This window comes from Gopherus flavomarginatus, chromosome 8 (genome assembly GCF_025201925.1).
Source record: "Gopherus flavomarginatus isolate rGopFla2 chromosome 8, rGopFla2.mat.asm, whole genome shotgun sequence".
NCBI lineage: Eukaryota > Metazoa > Chordata > Testudines > Testudinidae > Gopherus > Gopherus flavomarginatus.
Genome location: NC_066624.1, coordinates 21,031,667 through 21,059,654, shown reverse-complemented (window position 1 = coordinate 21,059,654; position 27,988 = coordinate 21,031,667). Strand labels below are relative to the sequence as shown.

General features: G+C 42.7%; 1 protein-coding gene across 4 annotated transcripts in view; it reads right to left on the bottom strand.

The window, feature by feature from the left end:
• Positions 1-260: 260 nt before the first annotated feature.
• The window catches only part of NEXMIF (neurite extension and migration factor), a 244,692-nt gene continuing 216,964 nt past the window's right edge, over positions 261-27,988 (bottom strand). For all 4 annotated transcript variants that reach the window (XM_050964585.1, XM_050964584.1, XM_050964582.1 and 1 more), the window contains 3 exons: positions 16,873-16,997; positions 6,882-11,175; positions 261-6,277 (listed from right to left, as the gene is read on the bottom strand). In XM_050964585.1, coding sequence (XP_050820542.1) covers positions 6,127-6,277; positions 6,882-11,175; positions 16,873-16,948 — 4,521 coding nt within the window. In that variant the 5' untranslated portion in view covers positions 16,949-16,997 and the 3' untranslated portion in view covers positions 261-6,126. The remainder of the gene's footprint in view (positions 6,278-6,881; positions 11,176-16,872; positions 16,998-27,988) is intronic.

Sequence of the window (27,988 nt, the reverse complement as noted above, 5' to 3'; positions counted from 1 at the left end):
GAAAAAAAATTCAGAATCTTTATGAATTCCCCTGCTCCCCTAACCAGCTCTGTGCAGTTTGTCCCCACCCTCCCAGCACAGCTCTATGAGCCTTATGGCCCATAGACTAACACGAGCCCAGTTAAACTGACTATCAAAAGGTTATAATTAGGAGTGCGCAAGAGACTCCATTACTCATTTCTTTCTAACAATAATGATTTCTAATATTACAATTTCTAATATTCAATAAATGAGTTTAATTTCTTTTTTCATATATGATCTTAAAATGAGATTTTTAATTTTTTTATTTATTCCATAAACAATATAACAAAACTCAGCAAGTTAACAATATGACGTTTTCACCATACAGAGTCAGTCACAAATATTTAAAACCTTTGCAACAAGAACAACAAAACCAAAAATATTACAAGAATAATTTACAAGAGGATCTATAAAACAGCGAAGCGCTCACAAATTTTCCAGTTTCCTTTACACAATGTCACTACACTCTTTCACAACATTTCTTTTTATTACAAAATTCCCAACAAAAGTTTAATTTTTTTCTTTGTATTTTGGTTTTTAAAACCAGAAACTTTTAAGTATACATCCTTTTATTAACACCCGGAGGTGCAAAAAAAAGGAAACCTCACACATACAAACACTTCACAGCACTTTTCTAAGAAAAATATACACTTACAAAATATTTTACAAATTGGCACACTTAAAAATATACAAGATTTTGTAGGCGTCTTAGAGTGATCCTTAAGAATTATACTTCAATTGACTCTACAGAATATTTATAAAGCTTATTCTAAAAGAAAAAAGGCAAATAATTTCCAAACATGTTAAAATTGTAGTGTAAAATGTTAAACAGAAATGGATATGTTACATTCATAAAAAGGGCCATTTACTATTTCTGAAATGCTCAAGGGGGATAAAAGTTATTTTTAGCACCATAAAACAGTAGCAACATACTAAAGAGGTGCCTCTAGTTCTATGGAAGTTAACTTAAGGAGCAGTACATTCAAATCTCTGTAGGCAGCAGTCAAAATGTCTACAGCCAGTGCTGCAGGCAGTGAAACAGAGCATCTCCTTACCCTGCTTCCCACTGGGAGTAAAAGACAAAAGGAGTTTAACTGGTCTCTTTCTTTTTTATTTTATTTTTTAAAAATCTTCCCTTTGTGCTTTTGAAATGTACATTTTTCTATCGAAGGGCAGCAGTGAATGCAAATTTTATTTCTTGTTTCCTTTTGCACCAAGTCTTCAAAGACTCAGCAAACGTGTCTAGCAACCCAACTATCCTGTAAGATTGAGGGCACCCTCCTTTTTATAGATCCAAATTCTCTTAGATGGCTGTTACTCCATTGTCATTAGTGTCACTTGCTTACCTGAGAAACAGATTTTAAAAGCCTTGCTTCTACCACTGACATTGTATGCTATTTATTTATTTTTTGCATTATTTTACACACTGAAAAGATAAGGAGGCACATTCTCAAATAAGATGTCAGTGGCTTGAGCCATGCAACTTCCACTAGACTTTTGGGAAGCTGCACAGGAAAAGTCCAGTGCACCCAGTTGAGAAAGTACAGCCCAAGGGCCTGATCCTGCACCAACTGAAGTCTATAGACCTGGTTCTCTTTTCATTTACACCAACTTCATTGGAGTTTCTGACTCACACCACTGTAAGGCTTTGATCCAGCAAAGCAGATAAGAATGCTTTAAGCCTGTGACTAGTCCCATAGGACCTTTCATGTTTGGTCAAGTACTTAAAGTTAAGCACATGCTTAAGTGCTTCACTAGACTGGGGCCTAAGTGAAAGATGACTCTAATCCAATGGGGGCCAATGCTGAAACTGCTGAAAATGTCTTTATTTTGATTCATGGTAGGTTGAGTTATAATACCAGAAAACAGCAGTAAACTTGACTTTTTAAACAAAATGTTATGCCCATGGTGATTGTTTCACAAAGCAAGCATCATCCAACTGATCCCAACACAACTTTTCCCCCTCTCTGTTCAGGCCCTGATTCAGCAAGATATAAAAGCACATGCCAAAGTTTAAGCACAGGAGTAGCCCTACTGGCTATAATTGGACTATTCACATGGTTAAGTGCATTGCTGAATCGGGGTTCTAATTCATGATTTTGGTTCCTTATTCAAGAAACACTATGATAAGGGGGGGGGCATGAGTCAGGGAGAATAAATAATTTTATGCTTTATGATTACTCAAGTTCATTATTAATCTTTTTGTCTTTACAAAACCTCTATATGCAAGTACCGCTAACAAAACTAGGGACACTGCGAGTTGTAATTTAAAATCAGGTTGTCATGGGCATTTATTTTGAAAAGAAATATTCCTCATAGTGTATTTACAAAAAGAAAATGGAGAATTTGCCTATAAATGCAGGAGGCACCAGTCCTGCTAGAACCAGGATTAGCAAATGCAGCATTCTCCTCACCTTGATTCTGTCCAGCACAGGGATTTTTCTCACTTCAATTCTTGGAATTGGAATGAGAGCAAATGAAATTGGGCCACATTAAACTGACCCAGTTTATGTCAGTCTAAGCCAGGCTAATAATGGGAATGGGGCCTTTTAAATTGAGTTTTTTGTCCCTTTATGTATTCTAATTTATCTGATGATTATAACTCACCGAAACTGAAATCTGCCAGAGTTGCAGTACAGTGCATTGTAAGAGAATAAGGATACTATACAATTTATATAGCATCCTTCATAGAAAGGACCATAAAATGCATTTATAGTAAGAGTCAAACAAGATACACTGAAAACAGGGACCTCAAGGCAAGCTGTAAAAGGAATGGCTTAGTGGCTTGTAGTGAACATCCCACACTGATTAGCCAAACCAAATGAAATAGTGCAACTGTGGAGGATCCTGAGGAGGCAAACTAAAAGGATGCAGAGTGGAGATGGGAGGGGATATAAAGAGAGGGAAGGGTGGAGTGAATCCTTAGACATGAAAAAGTGGCAAGAGGCCAGTTAGTAACAGGATCCTGGAGAGAGGACTCTAGCTGCAATATTTTGGACCTTCCAGAAATTTTGAGAGTAGGAGTATGCAAGAGGGAAGTGCGCTAATCAGGATAATAGAATAATAAGTGGTGAAGGCAGGAATGAACTTTTTGACAAGAAACAAGATAAAGAGATTATGAAAACGTTCTCGAGGTAGCTTTAGACAGGCGCACAGAAAAGGTAAACAAGGATAGAGGACAAAAATTTGGTTCAGGGAGAATTCCAAGATTTCTGGCTTTGGAAGCCAAGTTAAGGGGTTTGTTAGCAGAGGGATAGTGGAGTCATGGGTGGAGCAGGGTCAATGTTTTACCCCAGAGGACTTTTGTTTTTCAGGCATTTAGTGGCAAGGAATGATTGCGCAATCTAGGATGACAGAGTCAAGGAGGCCAGAGACATGGGAGACAGAAGGCTAAGAGAGTGAGTTAAGGGAGATGGAATCTGCAATTAATATTGTACTGAAATGTATGGTAATTGAGTATTAATGGAGTTTGCAAGATACAGTACAATAATTGATATGTTTTATGTACTGTATTCATGTCCTATTGCACATTTCTCAAATCCATAAATATTGCTGTATGTTTCAGTACAATGTACCTTATTATGAGTCACATAATTGTATGTTAAACACACATAACACAATGAAGACCAACAGAAATGTGCTTTCAAATGGCAGGTCTGAGTCAAAGAGCAGGAAACTGCCATTTCCTAGAACTGGGCCTGACCTGGCTCCATAGGAGCTGCAGCCTAAACATCCAAAATAGCAGTGATCGCAGGTTCCTACCCCTCCCACCCACCATGTGCAGAACGGGAAACAGCTCTGGAAAATCTTAGTTAGCAACCCTTATTTTATAGAGCATTTAATCTCTGATTACCACATAAATACAAAATACAACAGAGACTTTGTAATTACATATGCCTGGGCTGTCTCTTCGGGATCCAGATGTGGACAGGACCCTTTGCATGTGAATGTCTCCACCTGTAACACTGATTGAGAGAAAGAGTGCTGCCTCTTCCCACACAGCACCGGCGCCCTGTGGATGTGGAGAAGGGCAGGGGACTGGCTGTGCTCTGTGACTCCATTTTCTGCCACAGTAGACATCCAAGCAGGAATTAATACTGTTTAACACAGCTCTGAGTTCCCTTCCAGGTCGCTACTATGTAGCCACAAGGGAAGCCAAACCATGGAAACGTGGCTTAAGCAAAGCCATGTGCCTAAAGGTGGGGCCCAGCAGAGCTATCCCTGTAGAGAGCTTTTGCTTTAGCAGTTCTGGGGTCCCTTCGACCTCACTCCGCACTTGCTGGATTTTCTGTGGGATGCTGCACTCTGGCTTGGGTCCCATAAATTAACCATTACTATGAGATTGCAGAGCTACAATAATCTGATCCAGAGTCACTCACTCCAGGCAGAACTATAACGTTATTTTTCAGGACAAATCAACTAATATGATACTTTCAGAGTAATTACAAAGCAGATTAGTAGTTAAGTAAAATAACGAGTTATTAAAAAGATGAGGCTAAACTAACCCCCCAGTATCTGAACAACCCCAAATGCTAAGAGAGTTTGGATCCAGGTCAGAAGTTTGCAACTCAGTCCCATCTCTAATTTTCAATACTAATACAGTGGGGAATAATTTAATATCAAAATCTATTGCCACCTCCAACTCTGCCATTAATATTACAGAAAAAAACCTGACTAGATCAAAACCACTTCCATGTACTGCAAACACAAAGTCTATCCCTATCTACTTTGAAATGCCGCCTCAATACTCAGGAATATGTTGAGGAAGTGATCTCCTATTAGATTGCTACTAAGGCCCTTCTCCTTATACCCATAATTTTCTGTTGCATAAATATGTGACCTAACCTTACTTTCCTCTGCTCTCATTAGCTCCCCAGTTAGCAGGTCTCTTGCATATCAAAGTTTCATAACAAATCAGCAGCAAAATGCACAGGCTCTCAGTTGCACAAGGAAAGTAAGTGAATTTTTGTTTTGTTTTCTTCTCTTGAGGGTGAGGGCATGGTGGGGTACCAATAAGGCCTTCTGAAAATACTTTTACCATTCAATACTTATCACTGTCTTAATAGAGTCCAGTTGGGTATGATCTGGCCTCGATTTGGTGAGATCACAAATATTTCCGTTTTCTCTTTTATTATGTACCGAGTCAAAGAAAAAAATTGTTGCACTGAAAATTGTTTTCATTTTAAAATTTCAAACAATATTGGCATTGCAAAGTTAACCACTTAGAAAACACCAAAGCTGTGATACGAGAGCACTTCTGACAGGATCAGCATAAAAATGTTTAAGAAACTTCTCAAATAAAAGTAAATAGCAATAAATGTATGAAATGTAGTAGTTCTAATTTTATAACTATTTTAGAATTTATCCCAGGTTATTATAAAATATATAAAACTGAGATACAAAGTATCAGCAATATAACTTTGCACTTTAAATGATCTTCAGCTACAGGTTTTGCTTTAAGAAAACAGACACTTGAAAAGCAGCTGTTCTGTAGTCTCTAAATGCAGACACTTGAGTCCCTGTCAAACTTACCTTGAGTGATTTTCTGAATTCCTCCAACATTTCAACTTTCTCCTATAATGAAACTCAAAATTTCATCATTATGGTTTTTTTTGCTCATGTTTCTAAAGAAAGGACATTAACATTTCCCAGCTTCAGTTTTAAAGTTCTTTTTTTTTTTTTTTTGTGAGCTTTAAACCACAGGGCAAATCCATGAAATGAGGTAAGTAAATTTGGCACACTTTTAGTTATGTCCATAAAACTTTTGGTAAGTTGTATAAGTGAACAACATCATTTTCACTGTGAGTTACAGGTGCTTTCAAAGGGGATGGTTAATACATAATTACTGGAATGTTTATAGTAAATCAAAAGGCATAGTTCCAGAAAACACTCACAACCCAATGTTGATAGAGAAGTAAAAATATGTACAATACAGTCACTTGTTCATAGTTTGGCACAATTTTTGTTGTTGTTGTGGGTAATAGTGCATAAACTACTGTACAACAGTATGACTTTTAAAAGTCTTTCACAGAGAATACCAGATTAGGTTTGCTTTCAAAGAATAAATTCCCACAATTTCAAACTCTTCATTTCAGCACTTACATTTCAACATACCACAAGGCATATTTTGAAAGAAACAAACAAAAACCAAAAAAACCAAACATCAAATGTCTTTCTAGAAAAAGGAGTCTCTTCTTCAAACACAGGTAAAACCAAAAATGTTGTTTCTGCTTTAAGAAGAATGTAGTCTGATTCCCTGCAGAAAAATCAAACATTTTATGCCATCTTAGTTAGCTTGTGTGGAGTCACCACAACAGGATCATATGCTCTAAACTCTGATACAGTAGATGAAGCTTTATGATACAGGTTATGATATAAACAGCAGAGGGGGCTAGAAAGCACTCAAAATTGCCACATGAAGCTCGACTATGAATGAGTTTTCATTTTCAAACTAAAGAGCCTTTAGTTAGATATCTTGGCTTTTGGATGCATAACCTCTTTTTTGTGTTTTGTTTTATACAAAATGTTCAAAAAAAAGTCTTTCCTTTTCAAAATCATTAAAAAGAGCATGTAATTGTTTTGTTTTTTTTCAATAAATAAGTAATTAAAAACTGAAGAAGCCAAACAGCAGAAAAGAGTAGCCTTGTTAGTTTTTTAACCCCAGCCAAGCCAGAAAATGGGTCATTCTTTTAGGTAGCTTGCAAGTAATAAGTATTTTCATGCACTTAAAAAAAACTGTAAAAGGGGAATGTCTCTTTCATGCAACTCTTGCTTTCAGGAAGGAAAAAATGAGGAACAGTGGGCTTAGCAGGTAGTAGGAAAGTTAAGGGTGCATTCCAGCCAGTTTGGTGCAGCATTACCTCAGTTTTTCAAAAGAAGCTGTCACAGATGGGTCCTTATGGGTCTGTTCACGGTCTGTTCGCTTTACTTTACAGTTCTCATCCCTCAGTGACTTAGAACTTGATTTATGACGGTACAGCTTTTTATGGGTAGGTCCATTATTGCCTAAAGTGCTCAGGTTACTATAGCTTTTATCAAAAAAGGGAGAGTGAATGTCTATATTGTACCCAGTTGAACAGTTGGGGTGACTGGGATCACAAGTTGTGGCTTTGCCATTATTTTTGCTTGAGCCCTTGTTGCTTGACTTGTGATTCTTCGCAGTTCCCGGGGAATTACCGTTTCCCTTTTTCTTGGACTCTTGTGATGTCCCTGCCAAAATTTTAAGAGTTTTCAATTTCAGGCTGTTAGATTCAGGCGACCGGAATATATCTGGGACGCTGTTATGGCCTACAGGCCCCCACAAGGGTTCGATTGAGGCCATCATAAATCTCTGAACATCTGCCATTCCAGATGCAATGTTAGATAAAATATTGGAAGGTTCCTCAAATTCCCTTTGATCATCATCAAGGAGGTTGTTCGTGTTTGCTATACTAGTTTCGGACCAGCCTGTGCTATTGTCTTTTCTTAGTGACCATTCACCAGATAGTCCATTATGTTTCCCTATCTTTACAGAGGTTGGGCTGCGGTGCTGAATGCATTCAGCTAGTGCCTTTGTTGTTGAGGCTGTATTATTTAACTGATTGACGGTCCTGCTGCCAACTGCTTGAGCCTTTTCACCATTGACTCCAGCTGCATTTTTCCCTTTCCTTGTTGACTTGGGAGTCTGCCTGGAATTCTTATTTTGTGGTTTATCAGTTCCTTTGTTAGTTTTAGGAGATTTTTTCCTAGTGTTTTTCTGGGGAGAACTTTGGTTTGTACCTACATTCTTGCTGGATGCACTTTTCCTCTTAGATTTTGACACTTTGCTATTGGTGCTAATTTGACCAGATGGCTCATTAAATGTTGACAAGCATGGACTTTTTTCAAGGAGGCTAACAGAATCTTCATCATTGAACATATGGAACTGAAACTGATGATTATTTAAAGTAAACCCATTATCTGCCTGATCTTGGGTCTGGAGAACCCCACAGTTCCACTTGACCTTATCAGTATTGCTTAGCACAGTCTGAGTGGTCTCCTGAAAACCTTTCAGATTGCCTAGCGATTTGGTATCTGACACGGTTATCTGAGGGGAAAGGCTGGGGGTGTCGGGAGGAGACATTTCCGAAAGCGATGACTGACGGAACTTATCAGGTGTGAAGTTGGAGATGTCTAAAAGGTCCGTAGACTCTTTCAAAGGGGTTATTTCATCTATGCTTTGTTGGATCACTAGCTTGGGACTGCAGTGGGCCAAGAAATCATCATTAATATCATCTTCGCCGTCCTTTTCACAAGACTTTAGACTTAAAGAACTGTAATTGCTCGAACTAACTGACAATGAGCCCACTGAATCAAAACTAATGAGTCTGCCATCATCTGTACTTAGTGTACCTCGTTGGAAATGAAAGCGCCCCTCTCCATTATTAAAATGGCATGACTGATAAGAATCATCAGACTGCACTTGTTGGTTATCCGGCACATATTTTTTTTGGTATAGCAATTTGCTGCTATTCAGATTTACTTGACTGTATCCAGAGGCTGGGAGGTTGTCTGCTCCTGCTGAGCCACCAAACTCATTTGATAATGCAGAAGCCTCCCTCATGTCACTTGCAAATTCCTGATGGTTGCTGCTGGCAGCCTTGTTTGCTGGCCACATGCTATTGAAGTTGCTCCGCTCAATTTCTAAATGGCCAGGTGACTGCTGCAGTTCAGATTCAGAAGGCGGGGACAGCACACAACTCTGGGCTGTCTGCAGAGCAGAGAACTGCTTTTCTGCCTGAACAATGCTAGGGAGGGAATGCTGCTGTTCAGCGGGATGTTGGGTGAAGTATGAGATACCAGTGTTACTGGACAAATCAGAAGCATCTAACAATGTCTGCAGATACCCACCGGGAATCAGGGGTACATTGGTGGTGATATTAGCGGGTGGTAGAGGCTTGTCTGGAGAGCAGGTGGCTGGCAGGAAAGTAGAATTTTTAGCAACCTTATCCTCATGGCTCTCAGAAATATGGGAGCTGTCTGAAGCACAAGGAATATTTTCATCCTTCAAACTAGCTGCTGTGTCCTGATTTTCCAAAGCAGGGGAGAATTCTCCCGTATTTGTGGCAGCTTTGATTTTCTTGCATTTCAACCGGGCTTCACTTTTGAATTTGATTCGGCGTAGCACTTTCCTCTCTGTCCCCTTATATTCCCTTTCCTGTGATTTGTACTTCACTGAGGCAATGCCTGAGATGTCATTTAAATGTAATCCGTTTGCACAGCTGGGGGTAGCGATGGCTAATGTCTGCATCCCTTTCAGGCCTGCATCCTCTTTACTGCTGCAAGGCTGCTTCTGATCAGAGGAGCAGGAGCCCAGTTTGTTCACTGATTGCTCAATGGTTTTAATTCTTTGAATCCTGTGCCTGTTTGCTAGTTTGCATTTTCGCTTTCTTGGGTGAGGGAGGAATGAGACATCCGAGCCATTAAGATAGAAATTCTGTTTGTGAAAGAGAGACGACCTAAGATAATCCATCCGGCTCTGCTGCCTCTCTTGCCAGAAGCCCTTCAGTGGGGCCAGTTTTTCATACTTGCTGAGCAGTTCCTCACTTAGGGTAACAGTTGTCTCATTGGCATCGACTTTACTGAGCTTTACCAGCATATGCTTCTCCCCTTTAAATCTGTTAATGATGATGTACTTGATGATAACCGGAGGCTCCTTGCGAGAGACTTTTCGCCTTTTCTTTGGGCACCATTCATCGTCATCTTCCTCTTTGGGTCCATCCGGGAGCCACTCTTTCTTATCCAGAACCTTCTCACTCTCAATGGAATCCACATCGTACAAATAATCGTCGCTGTATCGCACTTTCCTCTTTGCCCGCAGCCCATAGTTCTGCTGGATGAAGGAATTGGAATGTTCCCTGGACAGATACTTGCTACAGTCCTTTATATCATGCAGCACATCATCCGAGGACTCCGTGCAGGTGCTGTCATCGCTGAACTCCCCAGAGTCCTCTGTGGAATTCACAGAGTCCAAGAAGTGGCTCCTTTTAGAGCCTATATACTGCACCACCTCTGTACTGTTGCAAGTTTTATTTAAGGCAGCTTTCTCCCCTTCCTCCCCAACCTCCTCCTCTCCATCCTCCTCTTCCTCCCCCCAAATGATGCCCTCTTCAGATTTGAATTGGGAAGGGTCAGCACCACCACCAGCCCCCCTCTTCAGGATGCTCTTGCTGTCCCTTTTAGTGCAGTTGCCAAACACGCTGGGAAAGAAGTTGAACTGGGCATCCTCTTGCAGGGCATTGGTCTTCTCCCTCACGTTGTCTTGGAAAGATTCATATCTAATCTTTAAGGAGCAGACATCACTTCCCAAGGTTGAATCATCATCATCAAACATGTAATTATCCACGTCTTCCTCAGAAAACAGGTTTACAGAAAGCTCATTTTTGGAGCAAAGGTCAAGCAGCTCTATTTTACTTTCACTAATGAAAGATTCGAAATAGCCCCACTCCTGGTTGGGATTTGTTAGCAAAGGTTCCTCACCATTGCATTTGTCTGATAGTAATCCCTCGTAATAATTTTTCTGAGTGGGGTCCTCTGAATCACTGTCAGATTTCTCTGCATCTCTTTTGTCTGCTGCCCTCGATTTATGCATAGGGAAGCTTAAAAGCTGGTCTGAAAGCAGTTGATCCCCATATCTCATGGTTTCTCCTGTGCTCATGCAGTGAATCCCTATATCAGAGACTGAACAGGTGTCATAATCCCTATTTATATCACCCACTTTCAAGCTTATTCCCGGCTCTGCATCAATGCCGTCCTTTGATTCAATAAAGCAGCCTAGACAGGTCCGGCTTGGCTGCATCAAGCAGTCACCAGTCAGAGCTGACATGCCTCCGGGCTCCATAATTGTGAATGGAGCCTTCTCACAATCGCCTGGCAGAGACCAGGAGCTCATGCCTTTTGTAACACAAGATGTAAGAGAAATAGCATGTGCGGATGAGTCATCTGAAGTGTGCTCAGGTACATCAGTGAGTCTCAGAGGAGAAGGAGGGCTCAACAAACAGGGCTTCTTTGAAGTCAGAGGAGGCAGCACTCGGTGACACACTTGATTTTCCTTCTGAGCTATTGTCAAGGCTGAAAATGTAACCGCAGCATCTGCAGCAGTGCAAGGCTTCTCATCACTGTCTGGGTCATGTGATTCTGGAGGAATTGAAAGAAAAAGGGAGAGTGGAAGGGAGGGAAAAAGAGAAAGAGTTAGTTTAAGAACGTTGGGATTCTGATTTGACTCTTTTCCCCTCCTCTTGCTATATTTTCGGAGATGACTTTTGCAAACAAATACATAATTTGAAAAACAGCAGTGTTTTGCTTACAAGACTGCAATGTTTAATTTGTATAACTAATTGATTTTGTGATGTACAAAAAATACAAACATACTACCCCTTGTAGCCTCCTTACACATGAACAGGGTTATATTTAAAACACAGTGACACTTGCTTATTTAAAAAAATTACATGTTGCTAAGTGGATACCATTATGTCAAATCTGGATAAAATGTAGGTTGTAAAAAAAAATCAAAGTTTAATAGAAATGTTCCTATTAACATTTTTTAAAATGTAACTGCAATGGAAATAGGTACTTAAACAAATATCTTGCAGATGTGGGTTGCAAACACATCTGCAAATTGTCAGTGCTCAAGAGTTAGAAGTTACCCTGATTTAAAACTGGCATTGTGCAAGCTGAGAGAAATGCAAAAAGTAAAACAAATGCTATACAGAAATAAAAGTAAATTAAATTTTAAAAATTCTTTTCATTTTTGTAATCAATAAGATTCTTTTATAGTGACATAGGTAAGGAATTATTTTAAATAAGATTTTTAACCTGATAGAGTCCCTTTAAAAAAATTATAAATATAGACCTTTGATATCTAGAGAGAATTTAATTTGTTGCATCTTTGAGCAACAAAGAGTAAGAAGAAAAATTATATATATATATACACACACACACAAAATGAATGGTCTCTTCTATTAATGTGGAGACAGATTCTGATACCTTTTCTCATGTTCAGTCATCACCTAGATTTTAGGTAGGTCTACTGGAATCAAATAGACTACTCAAGGCACAAAGGTCTACCCAACACTAGTGAGGGTGGCAGAATCTGACCCATACTGAAGTACCAAATACAAAAAGATGTAACCGACAATGCGTCTATAAAAAATTCGTGAGTCTAGTGGAAATGGTTCAAAGTGCCAAGAATAGGACAAACCCTGTAAAAGGACTTGTGCATATGGAAAGGTCTGACATCCATGCAATCTACTACAGTCACCTTTATCAAGAGTATTTATTTTACACTGAAACTGATGAGAAACAACTAATTTAATATATTTATGCCAATTTACTAGCTGAGGATCTAGCCCGTAATGTGTTTATGTAAACACCCACAGAGTTATACAATACAATATAAAGTAAAGAACAAATGTGTTACTGCACAGTTAATGAGGAGAAAACTAGGACACAAAAGTCAAGAAACTCAGACAATGAATGTTTTCAAGGCAGCACGAACTTAGGCACATCGCACATTGAGCATTTATTTAGCAACATAGGCAAAATTCTGGGGCTGTTGGAAGGTCCACAGTGCAGGGGTTAAGATATGAATCTCCATATCCCCCTGCACTCCCTGCAGACTAGCTCTGCAGTGACTCTGGGTATGTTTACACTTAAAACACTGCAGCGGCGCAACTGCACGTCTGTAGCACCTCAGTGTAGACACTACCTACATGGATGGGAGGGGTTCTCCCATCAGCACAGGTAATCCACCTTCCCGAGAGGCAGTAGCCTGGTCAACAGAAGAATTCTTCCATCAACCTAGAGCTGGTCTACATCAGGGGCTAGGTCAATATACTACATCTCTCAGAGGTGTGGATTTTTCACACCCTGAGAGACGTAGCTGTCCCAAAGTAAATTCCTAATGCAGACCAGGCCTCTGTGTGCAGGTGCCTTGAGGAAGAAATATGGCCAGGGGATCTCCCATTCTATGGATCTATTGATATACAAAAACCTCTAGGGAGAACAGTGGCCTGTGGCTAATATTCCTGCCAACATCCTGCAGTAATGGCCTTAGGAGCACTGCTGAGCCAACAACTGCAGGATGGGGTGGAGGGTTCTGGACCTCAGGGCAGGTGTGCCCTGAAAACTTACATTGGCATAGCTGTGTCTCTGACCTCGCCTCCGGTGTAGACAGCCCAAGGTCAACAGAGGAATTCTTCCATCAACATAGCTACCGTTTCTTGGGGAGGTGGATTAACTACAGCGACAGGAGAACCCCTACCTCTTTGCCATTGTGAGGGTCTACACTGATGTGCTACAGTGGCACAGCTGCAGCTGTGAAACTCAGTGTAAAACTGGTATGGGATCAGAATCAGGCTCAAAGAGCTTAAGGCAGCTCCACACAATTGGCAGTTTTAAGGGCTGAGCCACCTTTAGGTTTAAAGCCATAAGCAGGTACAGGCAACCTAAAGCTAAAGCGATTCGGCATGTACCCCACCTTCCAAGTAACACTACCTTTGGGGCCCTGTGAAAATGGAAATGTTTTACACACACACAGGCACATTACACTCCACCTTTAAACATGTATCGCTTTAAAGCTACTGAACTGGCTTCTCTGAAACGTGGTTCACTTTTCCTTTTTTAAAGAGGACTAAAAAATAACTGAGTTCCTCACTTATTTTTGAGTTTGAGGGTGCAAACATTTCTACTGGATTATATGGGATTATATACGCATCTTTTGGGCCAGCTCCCTTAACTTTCAAAACAAATGAACGAATTCAGCTCCAACTTAAAAAAAAAATTTAACTTTGAGCTGACAGCATGGGAAATTGAGGCCCAAAGGAATATGTCTGTGAAAGTTACAAGGACATGAACAAGGGGAGTTAAAATGACAAGGGAATCTCGGTCTTAAAACATTCACTACCAACTATACAATTTCCATTTTTTAGATCTACACCTGTAAAAATGAGCTTGTCTCCTGTGAGGTGCAAATCCTGAAAAATGGATTTTCCAGGGACTGTATGGTGCTAAAGTCAAGATCATATTCAATTAAAAGGTGTATTTACCCAATGGACTGTAATGGCTCCAATGAACAGAGTGGCTGAGAGCCAAGAAGAGCATTTCAGACTTACGTATGGATTTTCTGGCTTTTGTCACAGTTTTTGGCAAAATTTTAACATTATTTTAGTATTTTATGATAACATGTTAACTCAGAAGCTGAGTGAAAACACAGTAGCCCAAATACTCATCTCTAGCCAAGGAGAGTGCAGTATAGCTGCGGAAAGGGAGGGATGCAAAAGGGGCCTCCTTTGCACTCCCCAAGTTCTCAGACTGTTTCATGCCAGGCCAATCCCTAGTTGTAAATTAGAGCTACCTCAAGGCTACTCTAAATTACACTGGATGCCGATGTCCCCAACGGGTCAGTAAAGCAGTGAGGGATTGGTAGAATATAGAGAAGCCCTGGCTACCACCATAATGACCATGCAAACATAAGAATGGCCATACTGGGTCAGACCAATGGTCCATCTAGACCAAAATCCTATCTTCTGACAGTGGCAATGCCAGAGGCTTCAAAGCAAATGAACAGAAAAGGGCAATCATCGAATGATCCATCACCTGTCATCCACTCCCAGCTTCTGGCAGTCAGAAGATAGTGATACCCAGAGCATGGGATCGCATCCCTAACATCTTGGCTAATAGCCATTGATGGATCTCTCCTCCATGAACTTACTTAATCCTTTTTTGAACTGTGTTATAGTTTTGGCCTTCACAAGATCCCCTGGCAATGAGTTCCACAGGTTGACCCTGACCACCCCTGGAACCTCTGCCCCTGACTGCCCCCTGCTGCCCAATCCAACCCCCACTCTCCTTCCTGACTGCCCCTCTGGGATCCTGCCCCCATTCAACCCCCCTGTTCCCCACCCTCTGATCACCCCAACCCTTATTCACACCCCTGCCCCCTGACCACCACACTGAACTCCCCTACCCTCCATGCAACTCCCCCGTTCCCTGCCCCCTTACTGCGCTGCCTGGAGCACCGGTGACTGGCGGCACAGAGCACCAGGACAGGCAGCTGTGTCACCCAGCTGGAGCCAATCACGCCACCGCGCAGCACACAGCACTGGGTCAGGCTGTGGCTCTGCTGCTGTGCTGCCTGGCTCGGCAAGAGCTCACAGCCCCACCACCCTGAGCATTGCGCTGGCAGCACAGTGAGCTGAGGCTGCGGAGGAGGGGGAACAGCAGGGGAGGGGCCGGTGGTGAGCCTCCCAGGCCAGGAGCTCAGGAGCCAGGTAGGAGGGTCCCGGGGACCAGCTGTGACCCACAGGCCATAGTTTGCCGACCTCTGGCTACATCCTCCCTAGGCAATTTTTTCCAGTGCTTCACCACCGTGACAGGTGCAAAGTTTTTCCTAATGTCTAACCTGAACCTCCCTTGTTGCAATTTAACCCATTGCTTCTTGTCCTACCCTCAGAGGTTAAGAAAAACTATTTTTCTTCCTGCTCCTTGTAACAATCTTTTTACATGCTTGAAAACTGTTATCACGTCCCCTCTCAGTCTTCTCTTTTCCAGACTAAACAAACCCACTTTTTTCAACTTTCCCTCACAGGTCATGTTTTCTAGACCTTTAATCATTGTTGTTGCTCTTCTCTGTACTCTCTCCAGTTTGTCCACATCCTTCCTGAAATGTGGCACCCAGAACCGGACACAATACTCCAGTTAAGGCCTAATCAGCGCAGAGTAGAGCAGAAGAATTACTTCTCATGTCTTGCTTACAACACTCCCGGAATGATGTTTGCTTTTTTGGCAACAGCGTTACACTGTTGACTCATATTTAGCTTGTGATCCACTATGACCCCCAGATCCTTTTCCACAGTACTCCTTCCTGGGCAGTCATTTCCCATCTTGTATGTGTGCAACTGATTGTTCCTTCCTAAGTGGAGTACTTTGCACTTGTCCTGATTGAATTTCATCCTGTTTACTTATGACCATTTCTCCTGTTTGTCCAGATCATTTTGAATTATAATCCTATCCTCCAAAGCACTTGCAACCCCTCCCAGTCTGGTATCATCCACAAACTTTATAACTGTACTCTCTATGCCAGTATCTAAATCACTGATGAAGATATTAAACAGAACCAGACCCAGAACTGATTCCTGCAGGACCCCACTTGTTATGCCCTTCCAGCCTAACTGTGAACCACTGATAACTGCTCTCTGGGAATGGTTTTCCAACCAGTTATGCACCTACCTTATACAAACTCCATCAGTTTTGCAGGCAAGCATAGCACTGAAGAATACTTTTAGTTAGTTATTGCTGTTGAAAGCAACTATGAAGCCATTGAAAATGACCAAAAACAAAACTAAAAACAGGAAATTTTGGGCATGTTTCTGAAAGATGCCAATTATTTTCCACTGATTTCAATGGGAATTGAAATTACTCAGCAGTTCTCAGGATCATGACTTTACCGGTAGTATTGTGTTTATGCACAGAAGAGGTGCCTAGAATTCTAATGTGATCTTGGGACAGCAAGTTGGAGGCCATGCTGCCAAAATGGTCACAACAGCATGTGCAGTAACAAAAAACAATAAACTAAAAAAAAAAAATCACAATTCAGATCTGTGTGTGTGTGGGCATGCACATATGTGTGGGGAAAAAAGCAGCAGTTGTTGCTTAGGGTTTAAAAACTGAAGATTCATAGCTGCAGCAACATATTTGCACAAAATATCCATCTGCCCCACTGCTCTACATTTTGAAGATGTCTGCAAAACTCAGAAATTAAATACATGAACTAGGAAAATAGGTTGGCTTGCTGTTATCACTGCTGCTTCGTGTGCTGTAATTAGGTTTCCTTACCATTTTCTTTCACCCCATTAATCAGGATAGTTTCATGGTCTTCTGAGGCACAATCCTTATCTTGTTGGTCATCCATCAATTTAACCTCTTATTGTTCATTCCATGCCCCGCTGCATCTGGCCAACCTGTACATTTCCAAAAACATAATTACAGTCATTAAAATTCCTGAAATAAGCTCACAGAACCGTGAATAAAAGAAAAAAACATTACACACACCTACTAACCCTGTTTAGGAGGACAAACACTATTTATTATAACAGAGTAGCTATCATATTTTCACTCTTTTATTCCAAAAGCTCCCCTAGTCAATGTATTTCAATGGAGTTAAAAAGAGATGTCTCCATTTTCTTCCCAAAAGAATAACAAGCATCAGTAACACAATTTCTTTGCATTTGTTGAGGAATTTTTCACTACCCTCAAGAATTTTACTTCAGTGGAAATCCAACTTTCAGTGGCTCCCCAGAGAGGATGACTTGGTTAAAATGCGACTCCCAGCTTATGGACACCGACACCATTCCCAACGCCTCAGTCCATTGCTGTCGCTGCCAAAATGTTTCATTCCGTGGGCCATGGAGCCTAGTAAAAGATCTATTGACATATTTTAATCAAAGAGACTCTTTATATTTTAGCAAAATTTCCCAGTCATAAACTATGTATCATTTAGAGTATTTGCATGTAACTTTAGGAAGATTAACTTTTAAGTATGACAGAAGCTCTACGTTTTCCAGTTACAGGCTGCTTAATAATGTTTCCTGCCTGTTAAACATGTGTTCAGGAGATACACAGTCTAAAGTAGTAAGTGAGCCAGCTTGACTTCTTTGGAATGGGCCGCTTGCTGCATGAGGAATCTTTGGTGAGAGGGGTACTGCAGTTTGGTAAGGAATTTAAACACATCATGGACTGACATTAAACAAATCCATTCTGTCCATCTCTTGTGGTTTTCTGGGTGGAAGAAATGTGCAATGATCATTCATTTCAAATAACCACTGGTTAGGGTTGCCAACTTTCTAATGGCACAAAATCGAACACCCCTGCCCTAACCCTGTCCTGAGGCCCCACCTCCTGCCCTGAAGCCCCACCCACCACTCACTACGTTCCCCCTCCCCTCAGTGGCTCGCTCTCCCTCACCTTCACTCACTTTCACTGGGGCAGGGGCTTGGGGTGCAGGAGGGGTACGGGCTCTGGGCTGGGGATGAGGCATTTGGGGTGCAGGAGGGGGCTCTGGGTTTGGGGCAGGGGCTCAGGGATGGGGGTGCGGGCTTACCTCAGGCAGCTCCCAGTCAGCAGTGCAGCAGGGCTAAGGCAGGTCCTTACTTGTCCTGGCTCTCACAGTGCCCCAGAAGCGGCCAGCAGGTCCAGCTCCTAGATGGAGGTCTGCAATTGGCTCTGCACGGGTCTCGCCACAAGCACACCCCATCCCGCTCCCATTGGCCATGATTCTCAGCCAATGGGAGTGCCGAACTGGTGCTCAGGGCAGGGGCAGCATGCAGAGCCACGTGACCCCCCTTGTTAGGAGCCAGACCTGCTGACCACTTCTGAGGCGCAGCACGGTGCCAGGATAGGTAGGGACTGGCCTTCCTTAGACCTGCAGCACTGCCGACTAGACTTTTAACAGCCCAGTTAGCAGTGCTGACCAGAGCTGCCAGGATCCCTTTTCAACTGGGTGTTCCCGTCTAAATCCGGACACCAGGCAACCCTACCACAGGTGAATATAATTGGATGACTGCACATTTGGCTATCCACACCTCCCATATTTGAACTGCTTGCTTGCTCATTTCAAAGCACCACAAATATGTATGTGCGTGTGGATGATCTCACATTCTGATCAGGTATTGGGAATGCTGCACGCTGTAATAAATGTCCCTATTTATTTGAATCTGCCATCATCTCTGGTGTGTAGTGGTGATTCTCTAACTTGCACAGGGTCCAGTCGGCACAGGATGGAGAAGCTGAAGCCAGCTCCCTGACAGCTAACCTCCACCCCGTCTGAGTACATTTTTCATTCACACTGCACACCACATTTCTCCAGAAAGAAAACACTGATACAGACACAAAGCACTGGCAAACTTGGACAGCACGATTCCAGGCCTTTTTAAAAGACACGACTACCACCACTGGGATTTAATTTAGGGAAGTACACGAACCACCATCAGAATGTTTTCTTAAAACGTTCCCACACCAAAATTCGGAACGTTTCCCCACACATTTGTTTCCTGCAGTTTTGTTCTGTATCTTCTCATTGGCCCGACTAATGAGCTGTATGAAAGCTGCAGGCCATTGAATTGAGGGCTAAGATGATAATGTAACATCTGAAACTGATTCTCCTATTTAAACTTTCCATCAGTTCTTCTCCAAATCAGATCATCAAAAAAATCCAGAATGTGCTTTTCTTTCTGTTTTGTAAACCAAGGGGATGCTCAACAAGTCTTATGTGGACTGGTATTCCTGGAGTGGAGGTAGCTGACTCCAAAGACAGAATATGGACAGACATGAAAGCAATATTCCCAGAGGTGAAAGTAAGCCGGTACACCCCAGTACGGCGTACTGGCAAGAGCCGGTGCGCCGTACCGGGGTGGATCGGCTTCCCCTGGCAGCAATTTAAAGGGCTTGGGGCTCCCAGCAGCAGGTGGAGCCCCAGGCCCTTTAAAATCGTCCCCAGCCACCGCTACAGCCCCGGGCCCTTTAACTTGCTGCCGGAGCACCGCCACTGCTACCCTAGGGTTCCGGGGATGATTTAAAGGGCCCGGGGTGGTAGTGGCAGCCGGAGCCCCGGGCCCTTTAAATCACTGCCTGAGCCTCTGGCTGCTGCTGCTATCCCGGGGCTCCGGCAGCACTGCTCGGGTGGTGATTTAAAGGACTCAGGGCTCCCACTGCTGCTACCCTCTGAGGCCCTTTAAATCGCCACCCGAGCCCTGCTGCTGGAGCCCTGGGGTAGCGGTGATGGGGCTCTGGTGGTGATTTAAAGGGCCCAGGGCTCCCAGCTGCCGCTACTGCAGCAGAGCCCCAGGCCCTTTAAAGCTCCACCAGAGGCCGGGGCTCCGTCTGACGGTGATTTAAAGTGCCCAGGGTTCCACTGCGGTATTAGCAGCTGGAACCCCACACCCTTTACGTCACCCCCGGGGCTCCCAGCCGCCTCTGCAGCTTGTAGCTCTGGGGGTGATTTAAAGGGCCCGGGGCTCCCAGCTGCTGCTACCACAGCCCCAGCCCCAGGCCCTTTAAATCCTGATTTAAAGCACATGGGTATTTAAAGGCCCCACCTCTTCCAGTTGAGGCCCCGCCCCCTCCTAAGGACCGGTAAGTCCTTTAAGTTACTTTCACCCCTGAATATTCCTGAGGTCAAGTTCTGTTGGACAGGCTCAGTGTTACTGTCTCACAAAGAATGTTCTCTAAATAGTATTCATCTCTTGCAGCCTCTCTCTGTCCTATAGGCAATAACGATATTGCAATGGATATAGAATCTCACTGTGTAGAAAAATCCTTTGATCAGTTTCCTTCAAGGAAGCACTTGTTCCTTTTCCTACAAACTTAATAGAAAGCTGGGCTAAAATCTACATTTACTTATTTTGCAGGGGCTGAAATCAAATCTAGGGCAGAAGAAGAAACACTCCCGAATTACAAGATTGAAATATCTGGACTATTTTCTACATTTGTCACCTACCAGGTAATCTGAAGGCCTAAAGTGCTAGCTGTGTTATGAGTTACTATACATGTGGAGCCTGATTCTGCTCCCACTAGTATTAGTTTTACACTGGTGAAACTCCATTGACTTCAACTGAAATGCTACTGAGTTACGCATGTGAGAGAGCAGAATCTGTCCATTTGCTTAATTCCTCATGAAGATGCCACAGTTTATTTTGCTTCTCTTCTACTAGACTCAGTGAGGCACTTGTTTTCCCAAGTGCAGCACCTGAGTGTCCTTGACAGATATACACTTGGAGAGGACTACTGCCCTCTCGGAGTGGGAGGGTCAGCCACTTCTTTGCTCCAAGGCTCCAGTGTCCCAATAGGGGAAATGGGCAGGTTAGTGGCACGAGCAGGCATGCCAGGGCAAAGGAAGCACCTCTTTTCCAGCCAGCTCTTGGTGCCACAGTGATTCACCAGAAACATATGAGATTGCTTGGGATTATGTGATCTTGTCTGTGGAAACCCCAGTTCTGCTGGGAGTCCTTGGATGTTGATTGGGCAGGAGGCTGCCCGGTGTTAGAGCTGGTTCATGGGCAAAAGACCTCTGCACAGATGGCCCTGATCTCTTGTAGATCTTCAAGGATTCTCCAGGTTCACTGCTGGGCCCTGCGGCCTGTTCCACAAAGGGCAAAACCTGCTCTCTCAAATGACTGACTAGGGACCAATAATGCAATGGGATCTTTGGAGAGATTTCTCCCTCCTCCCACCGAGGCCCCTCCAGCAGGTTTTACAGTGGGAGGAGGGGTGATCTGGCTCACAGTATTTTCAGGCACAGCAGTGCTGGTCTCAGGGATGTCTTGCAAATGCGTACAGTGGATGAAGATAAAGAAAACCAATAGCCATGTCATCTAGCGTCTGGCTGCTGATATATATGTCCACAGCTCGATGCGGATCTCCTGACTCAACTTTCCCATGTGCCAGCATTATCCTCTGAGGCCAAATACACCTCCAAGCATGGCAAAATCCATCCTGTAAAATAAATATTCTACTGTGGGTATGAACTGCCTGGAAAATAGAGGCCAATACTAGGTAGGTAGATGATGGGGTGGTGATAGCTCCATAGTTAAGGCTGCAACTGGGTTTTAGTTTAAAGCTGAATATATGGAGGGTCAGTAGCCCTCAGATGAGACTCAGCATAGCAATTCCAATATTCAAATACCTATTGAAGTGTCCACTGCTTGTGTTTGTTGTGGATGGTGAGGGCTGCAAGAGACACAGTAGCCAAAATTGAGGGAAATCTTTTTTATGGAGAGGAGGAGAAAAAAACACCACCATGGGAGATCGGATTTTCTGCAACAGAGCTGTAAATAAGTGCAAGTGTTGGAGTGAGGTTTGTGTGTGCAGTTAGGTCTTAGAGAAAAGCTCCAGAGAAATTAATTACATGTCAAAGCCTCTGACAGGACTTACAAGAATGAGGATACTTTTGAATGAAAACATTTACTTTAAAAAACACAACAAGTAAATGTCTCTAAGATATTTATACCCTGTAAAGTAACAGAGCAAGAGAGCCCAGGTTTCCCCACAGTAAAAACAGACACAGCACACACTGTGTTCTCATTAATAACAAAGTCTTCCCTGTTCTTGGAGTGCTGTATTCACTAGGCCTTTCACAGAATAAAAAAAACACGAATTGCAAAGCTCTCTCTAGCTAGGGCTCTAGGGCAGGTGCTTCTTCCGCAGGCATCAAACTGTAGCAAGTGAAAAAAGAAATAAAGCAGTCCAAAATATAGATACATTTCCTTCCCAGCTATGAGGGCTGGAGTCCTTCTCCCAGACTTTCCCTTCCTAAGCAAAGTCAGCATATTTTATACCTCCTGCTAGGTTAGCTGAAAGGGTAGCAAGGGCCACCTGCCAAGCAAATCAAACTTCAAACCCCTTTGCTGGATCTGGAGATGTTCCCGTGGAAGAAACAGGATACTGAACTCTCTTCAGAGAGCATCCTGGGGCAATCAGCTACCGACCCTGAACTCCAAAGTAACCTTGTATTCAAAGAACCAGTATACCCAGGCCCAGACACACAAACTGAATGACCTTATTTTCCTTCTAATTTCTAAGGCTGTCAAAATCATCCTTCAACGACTTCAAGTATTCTACTTGATCCTTGATATTTATAATAAACTGATATCTTATGTGTGACTATATTTAATATTTTCATTGCCAATAGACAGGGGATCTCAGTCTGTCATTTGTTCCATTCCAGAGTACCTTAAAATGCCTAGTATAAAAGAATCCACTCCTAACAGAGGTGGAAGAAATAAAAATGGATGTCCTGGAACTGGATATATTTCTGCTTGCTTTATTTTACCAATGGTGTTGGCTTTATTTATAACAGAGGTACCCACATTTTCCCCAGCAACTTGCCAGGAACCAGAGGACCCAATAAAATCGAACAGATTGCACCCCCCCATCTTTAATAAGATGATTCAGACTGCTGAAAATACAGGTTGCAACATCCAATTTAGCCCAGCCATTCAGATCAGAATGAACACAGTGTACTAAGAACACTAATCTCTGTAGCCAGCATATCTGTGTTATAGCTTCGTCCAGCCATAGGCTGCATGGTAGAGCACCGTAAGCCACCTGATACACAGCTTTGAATTGCAGTGATTCTGGAGTATGAAGACAACCCTATAAAGCAGGAGAGCTGTTTGTGTGTAAAGTTGCTATACTTGTGACTCATGATTTGATATAATTTTCGTTACATGATCATGTAGCATTTCTCAAATAATGCAATATCCTACTTGTTCCCTATAACCTTAGGCACACAGAAAGCATCTTGCAGCAGTGTGCATGCCAGACAAACAGAATCCACAAGAATCTTGTACAGGAAATGCATACAATATTCATCAGATTATGCATACTTTCAACCCAGAGAAATAGCTTCAGTTTAGATGACATAGTTGGGCCAACACAATTTACAGGGAAGGTAGCTTCACAGTCTTATCCCCTGAACTAAATCTGAAGAAGGCTATGCAACTGACTGAAAATTCCTTTGCAATCAGGTATGTAAGGTAAATTCATGAATGCTAACAAAATGATTAAAATCCACACCTTAGAGCAGAGGTGGCCAACCTGAGCCTGAGAAGGAGCCAGAATTTACCAATGTGCATTGCCAAAGAGCCACAGTAACATGTCAGCAGCCCCCCGTCAGTTCTCGCTGCCCCCAGGTCTCCCACCCGTCAGCAGCACCGCCAATCAGCACCCAACTTTCCATCTCTGCGCCTCCTGCCTGCCGCGATCAGCTGTTTTGTGGTGTGCAGGAGGCTCGGGGGGAGGGAGGAGGGGCAGCAAGAGCACGGCAGACTCAGGGAAAGGGCTGGGGGCTTTGAGGGAAGGAGTGGAGTGGGGCCGGGGCCTGGGGCAGAACAGTGAGCACCCTGTAGCACACTGGAAAGTTGGCGCCTATAGCTCCAGCACCAGAGTTGGTGCCTATAAAAGGAGCCGCATATTAACCTCTCAAGAGCATGTGGCTCTGGAGCCACAGGTTGGCCACCCCTGCCTTAGAGAGAAGAGAATTTATCAGATCTTATAAAAACTAAGTCCGTAAAGATCAGACGCTACACATTTTTATGTCATGATGCAGAAAAATGTTGCTTTATTTGAGGAAATAGTGTGCAATTGTGTAATTAAAAACATAGAGCTTGTCTACATGAACATATAGTTCGGGGCAAGCTGGGGTGTGAATCTACCTTAAACTAGCTTAAAACTGGACTAGATCAAAGCAAACTAATGAACCGTTAATGTGCATCAGCAGGCTCCACATGGACAGTTAGTCCACGCCAAGCTAGTGAGAGCTAGATTCACAATGTAGCTCGCTACAAACTGTATGTCTGGGTACCCAAGCCCTTGTAATACAGACACATGATGGAGCAGAGTTCAAGTTGTGCGTGCACTTTAACTTTAGCATTTCCTGACTTTTGCGCGCTTAACCATACAACTTTCATGATAATTCCCTACAAAAACTGTCTTTAAAACACATGTGCAGGCCGATTTGTTTAGTGGGTTCCCTGCATTTGTAAAACAAGAAGTGTTCTTACAGGGCTGCTTTGCACACTCTCTCTCTCTCTGTTCCATTATTCCATTCATGTTTAATAAAGCAGTGGACATTTGCTTTTGAGAATTGGTTCATTTTTTAAAATTCCCTAACAGCTCTATTCACAAATTTACGTGCCTTGGCGATTCACCCAACTAGATGAAAGTGTCATAATGAGATATAGAGACGTGTCACTTAATTTTGCTTCAGCCAGATTTCAAAGTCTGTTTTTTAAGGCAAAATACTGTGTTAGGGCAGATTGTGGCCTGTAAGATATCAGTCCAGCTCACCATCTGTGTCCAGGTAACAATGTGGAATGCAAATATTTAAGGGGGAGGGAGGAGAGAATCTGGACAGCTGTCTCAATAGCTTGGGAAGCAATGTTTAGTTAAGTCTCGGATATCACTGAAAGAAGATGTTGAGATGTCACCCTGTAGCTGAAACATTTTCTGCATGTTAAATATTCACCCCTGGGTCTCAGATGTGGAATCCAAATGCTCTGGTACTGCTCTAGCTTTAGACAATGTGAGATTCCTTTCTGTGAATCTGAGTGCCTCCTCATCAGCCTCCTTTCATTCACAATCATAGGCATGTCACTGAATATTGGTCATATCCACTGCTGAATCCCCAAATGATAATACTACGATCTGAGAATCTCAAAAAGTGGCCCCTGCGTTAATGAACTGAGCCATAAAACAACCCTGTGGAGCCGGAAAACAGTATCACCCCCATTTTACAGATGAGGGAAACTGAGGCACAAAGCAGTGACGTGACTTGCCCAAGAACACACAGCAGAAGAGCGGCAGATCTGGGAGTAGGACCCAGAAGACCACTAGACCACACTGATTTCCGACCACCTTTTCTAGTCTCACCAAATGGCTAATTTCCAGTATCACTATGTATGCTACAGTGTGTGTGAAAGCATATACATTTATATGTCCATCCTAACCATCTGCAGCCCAGCCAGTCAAAAAACATTAATCTCTTCACAGCAAGAGAACTAGTGACATCATGGCTATGTCTTCTGTGGGCAGTGCCCTTTTCTGGGGTCTAGACTCCTTCGATTTAGGAAACAAAAGAGATGTCTGATGCACTAAACTCATTATCTTTAATGAGCCACAGGTACACAGTTTACTGTTAAGCTCTGAGCCTGAGAGAGCTCTTAGTTGTCTAAAATGCCTGCCTGGCTAGCACGGCACCTTCCTTTTTGTGTTGGTGGAGTAGGCGGTTCCCAATGAGCTGGCAAACATCCTTAGCATAGTCCCCTTGTCATCATATCATCAGTACCTTACGTGGATTCACACACACAGCTAGTTCACACTGACACTCTGCTGGTCCTATAACCATTTTCTCCCCCACTGACTGTCATTCAACATCAATTATTTTTTTGTTTGATTAAACTTTCTCAAACTAAGAGGAAGTCAGTAAATTTCACCACTCTCCCTATATAAAGCAACAAGCAGGGCGGGGGTAGGGGTGGGAATCATAAACAAAGGCATTTATCAGCTTTTGCTGGAGGTGTTAGTCTTTGCATATTGAGTAGCAGTGCTGTAATTGTTTCATTAGAAGGACTCTGGTTCTGCCTGCAGCACTAAACAGTGTTTAGAGTACAGAGGAAAAAATACTACAGGCAACACCACAGCAAAGCTAAATTGATAAATGCGCCGTGCCCGACAGTAGTTAATACATCGCAGCTTTATTCACTCAAGGCAGCCAAAGAATCATTCCTCAGTAACAATAAAAATCTGGATCCATGCACACAGTATTGGTGCAGAGCAAGAAATGATGAAATAGAAAGATGAAGCGTGTACTGTATATGCTTTACATCGCCGTTGCTACACTGGCAAATCATTTCCCACTTCTAAGTATTTGGCTTTACTCAAAGCAAACTTTTGCATGTTGGCTGAAAACTAACTAATTTGTCTCTGCTTTCTCTAAGGCTGGCAAAGAAGTAATCTCAAGGAGACTTCGCATTGGGTTTATAACAATATTCTAGGTAAGTCAGCAGCACTGATGCAAACACAGGGATTGTAAATATATAAATACATTTAAAAACAACGTGAAAGATGCTTCTAAAAATGGCTTTAATCCCCTCTTACAGCTGGAGGAAGTTCCGAGCCCCAGATCACAAAGAATTCTGTAGAGATAGCATCAAACACAAACTGAAAGCAACCTAGTAAATGTTAAACTAATTGTGAATTCAAGTTTACATGCTGGTTCCCCTGGAAAAACAAAATAAGATCTTGGTTAACTCATCATCTGCAATAAAACTGAATCTGCTAGAATAGCTTGTAGATTCTGACAAGGCAGACTAAACGTTTGCGAAGAAAATGTGCCTGTGCTTCAAAGACAGAGTAATCATGACACGTAGACCAGTAAGGCTGATTCTACCTGGTGATTGAGCATTAGTAATCCTCCAACAAAGAGCACACTGGAGCCACAGTCAAACCACTGCTTCCCCCCACCCCTCTCTTCCCAAACTTATATTGCTCTGTATAAATGGGCATTATGGAAGAAGGAATGTAACTCCTAGATGAAGGCTCTGAATGGGAGAGTAGCCAAGATAACTCCATGTGTCCAGGGACTCAGACAACTGCTACTAATATGCAGCAAACATTTTCTAACAGCAGTACACATGACACTACCTAACAGTTTTCATTTCCAATGCACCACACCAACCTTAACTAATTTATCCTCACAATAGTTTAATATGTAAATAAGGCCATAATGTAAACAGAATTTTATCACAGGAACATTTTTGTGGGACCCTTTCCTAAATTAATGGGAGGTTGGCTGCATGACACTAGTTTCAAGACGAGGAAACCTTTGATAGATGGAGTAAAACATTAGGGGCCTCCATCATCCTGCACTTTTCTGTTGTCATTTACAAATGTGCCACCAAATAAGAATTCTCCATTCACTCAGCTAACAAGGTGTTAGGGTTTCCTTCTTACTTTACACTCTGGGGTACAGATGCAGGGACCCGCATGAGAGACCCCCTAAGCTTATTTTTACCAGCTTAGGTTAAAAACTTTTCCAAGGAACATTTTTTTTTGTCCTTTGATGCGTACTGCCACTACCATCAGGTGAGTTAGACAAAGATTTAGGAAAAGAACCACTTGGAGTTCCTGTTTCCACAAAATATCCCCCCAAGCCCCTTCAACCCCTTTTCTGGGGAGGCTTGAGAGTAAGGTGAGTGCAGACCAGACCCTAGGGTTTTTATTGGTTCTTTTGGTTAGGTGCCAACTAGGTTATTTGAGCTTCTTAACCCTTTACAGATAAAGGTGGGATTTTACGCTACCCTTAGCTATATGTTTATGACACACGGTAACTGTGGATATGTGTAATGTGACAGCACAAGGTGCAAGGTAGGGACGAATCAGGCCTTTAGCCTCTAGT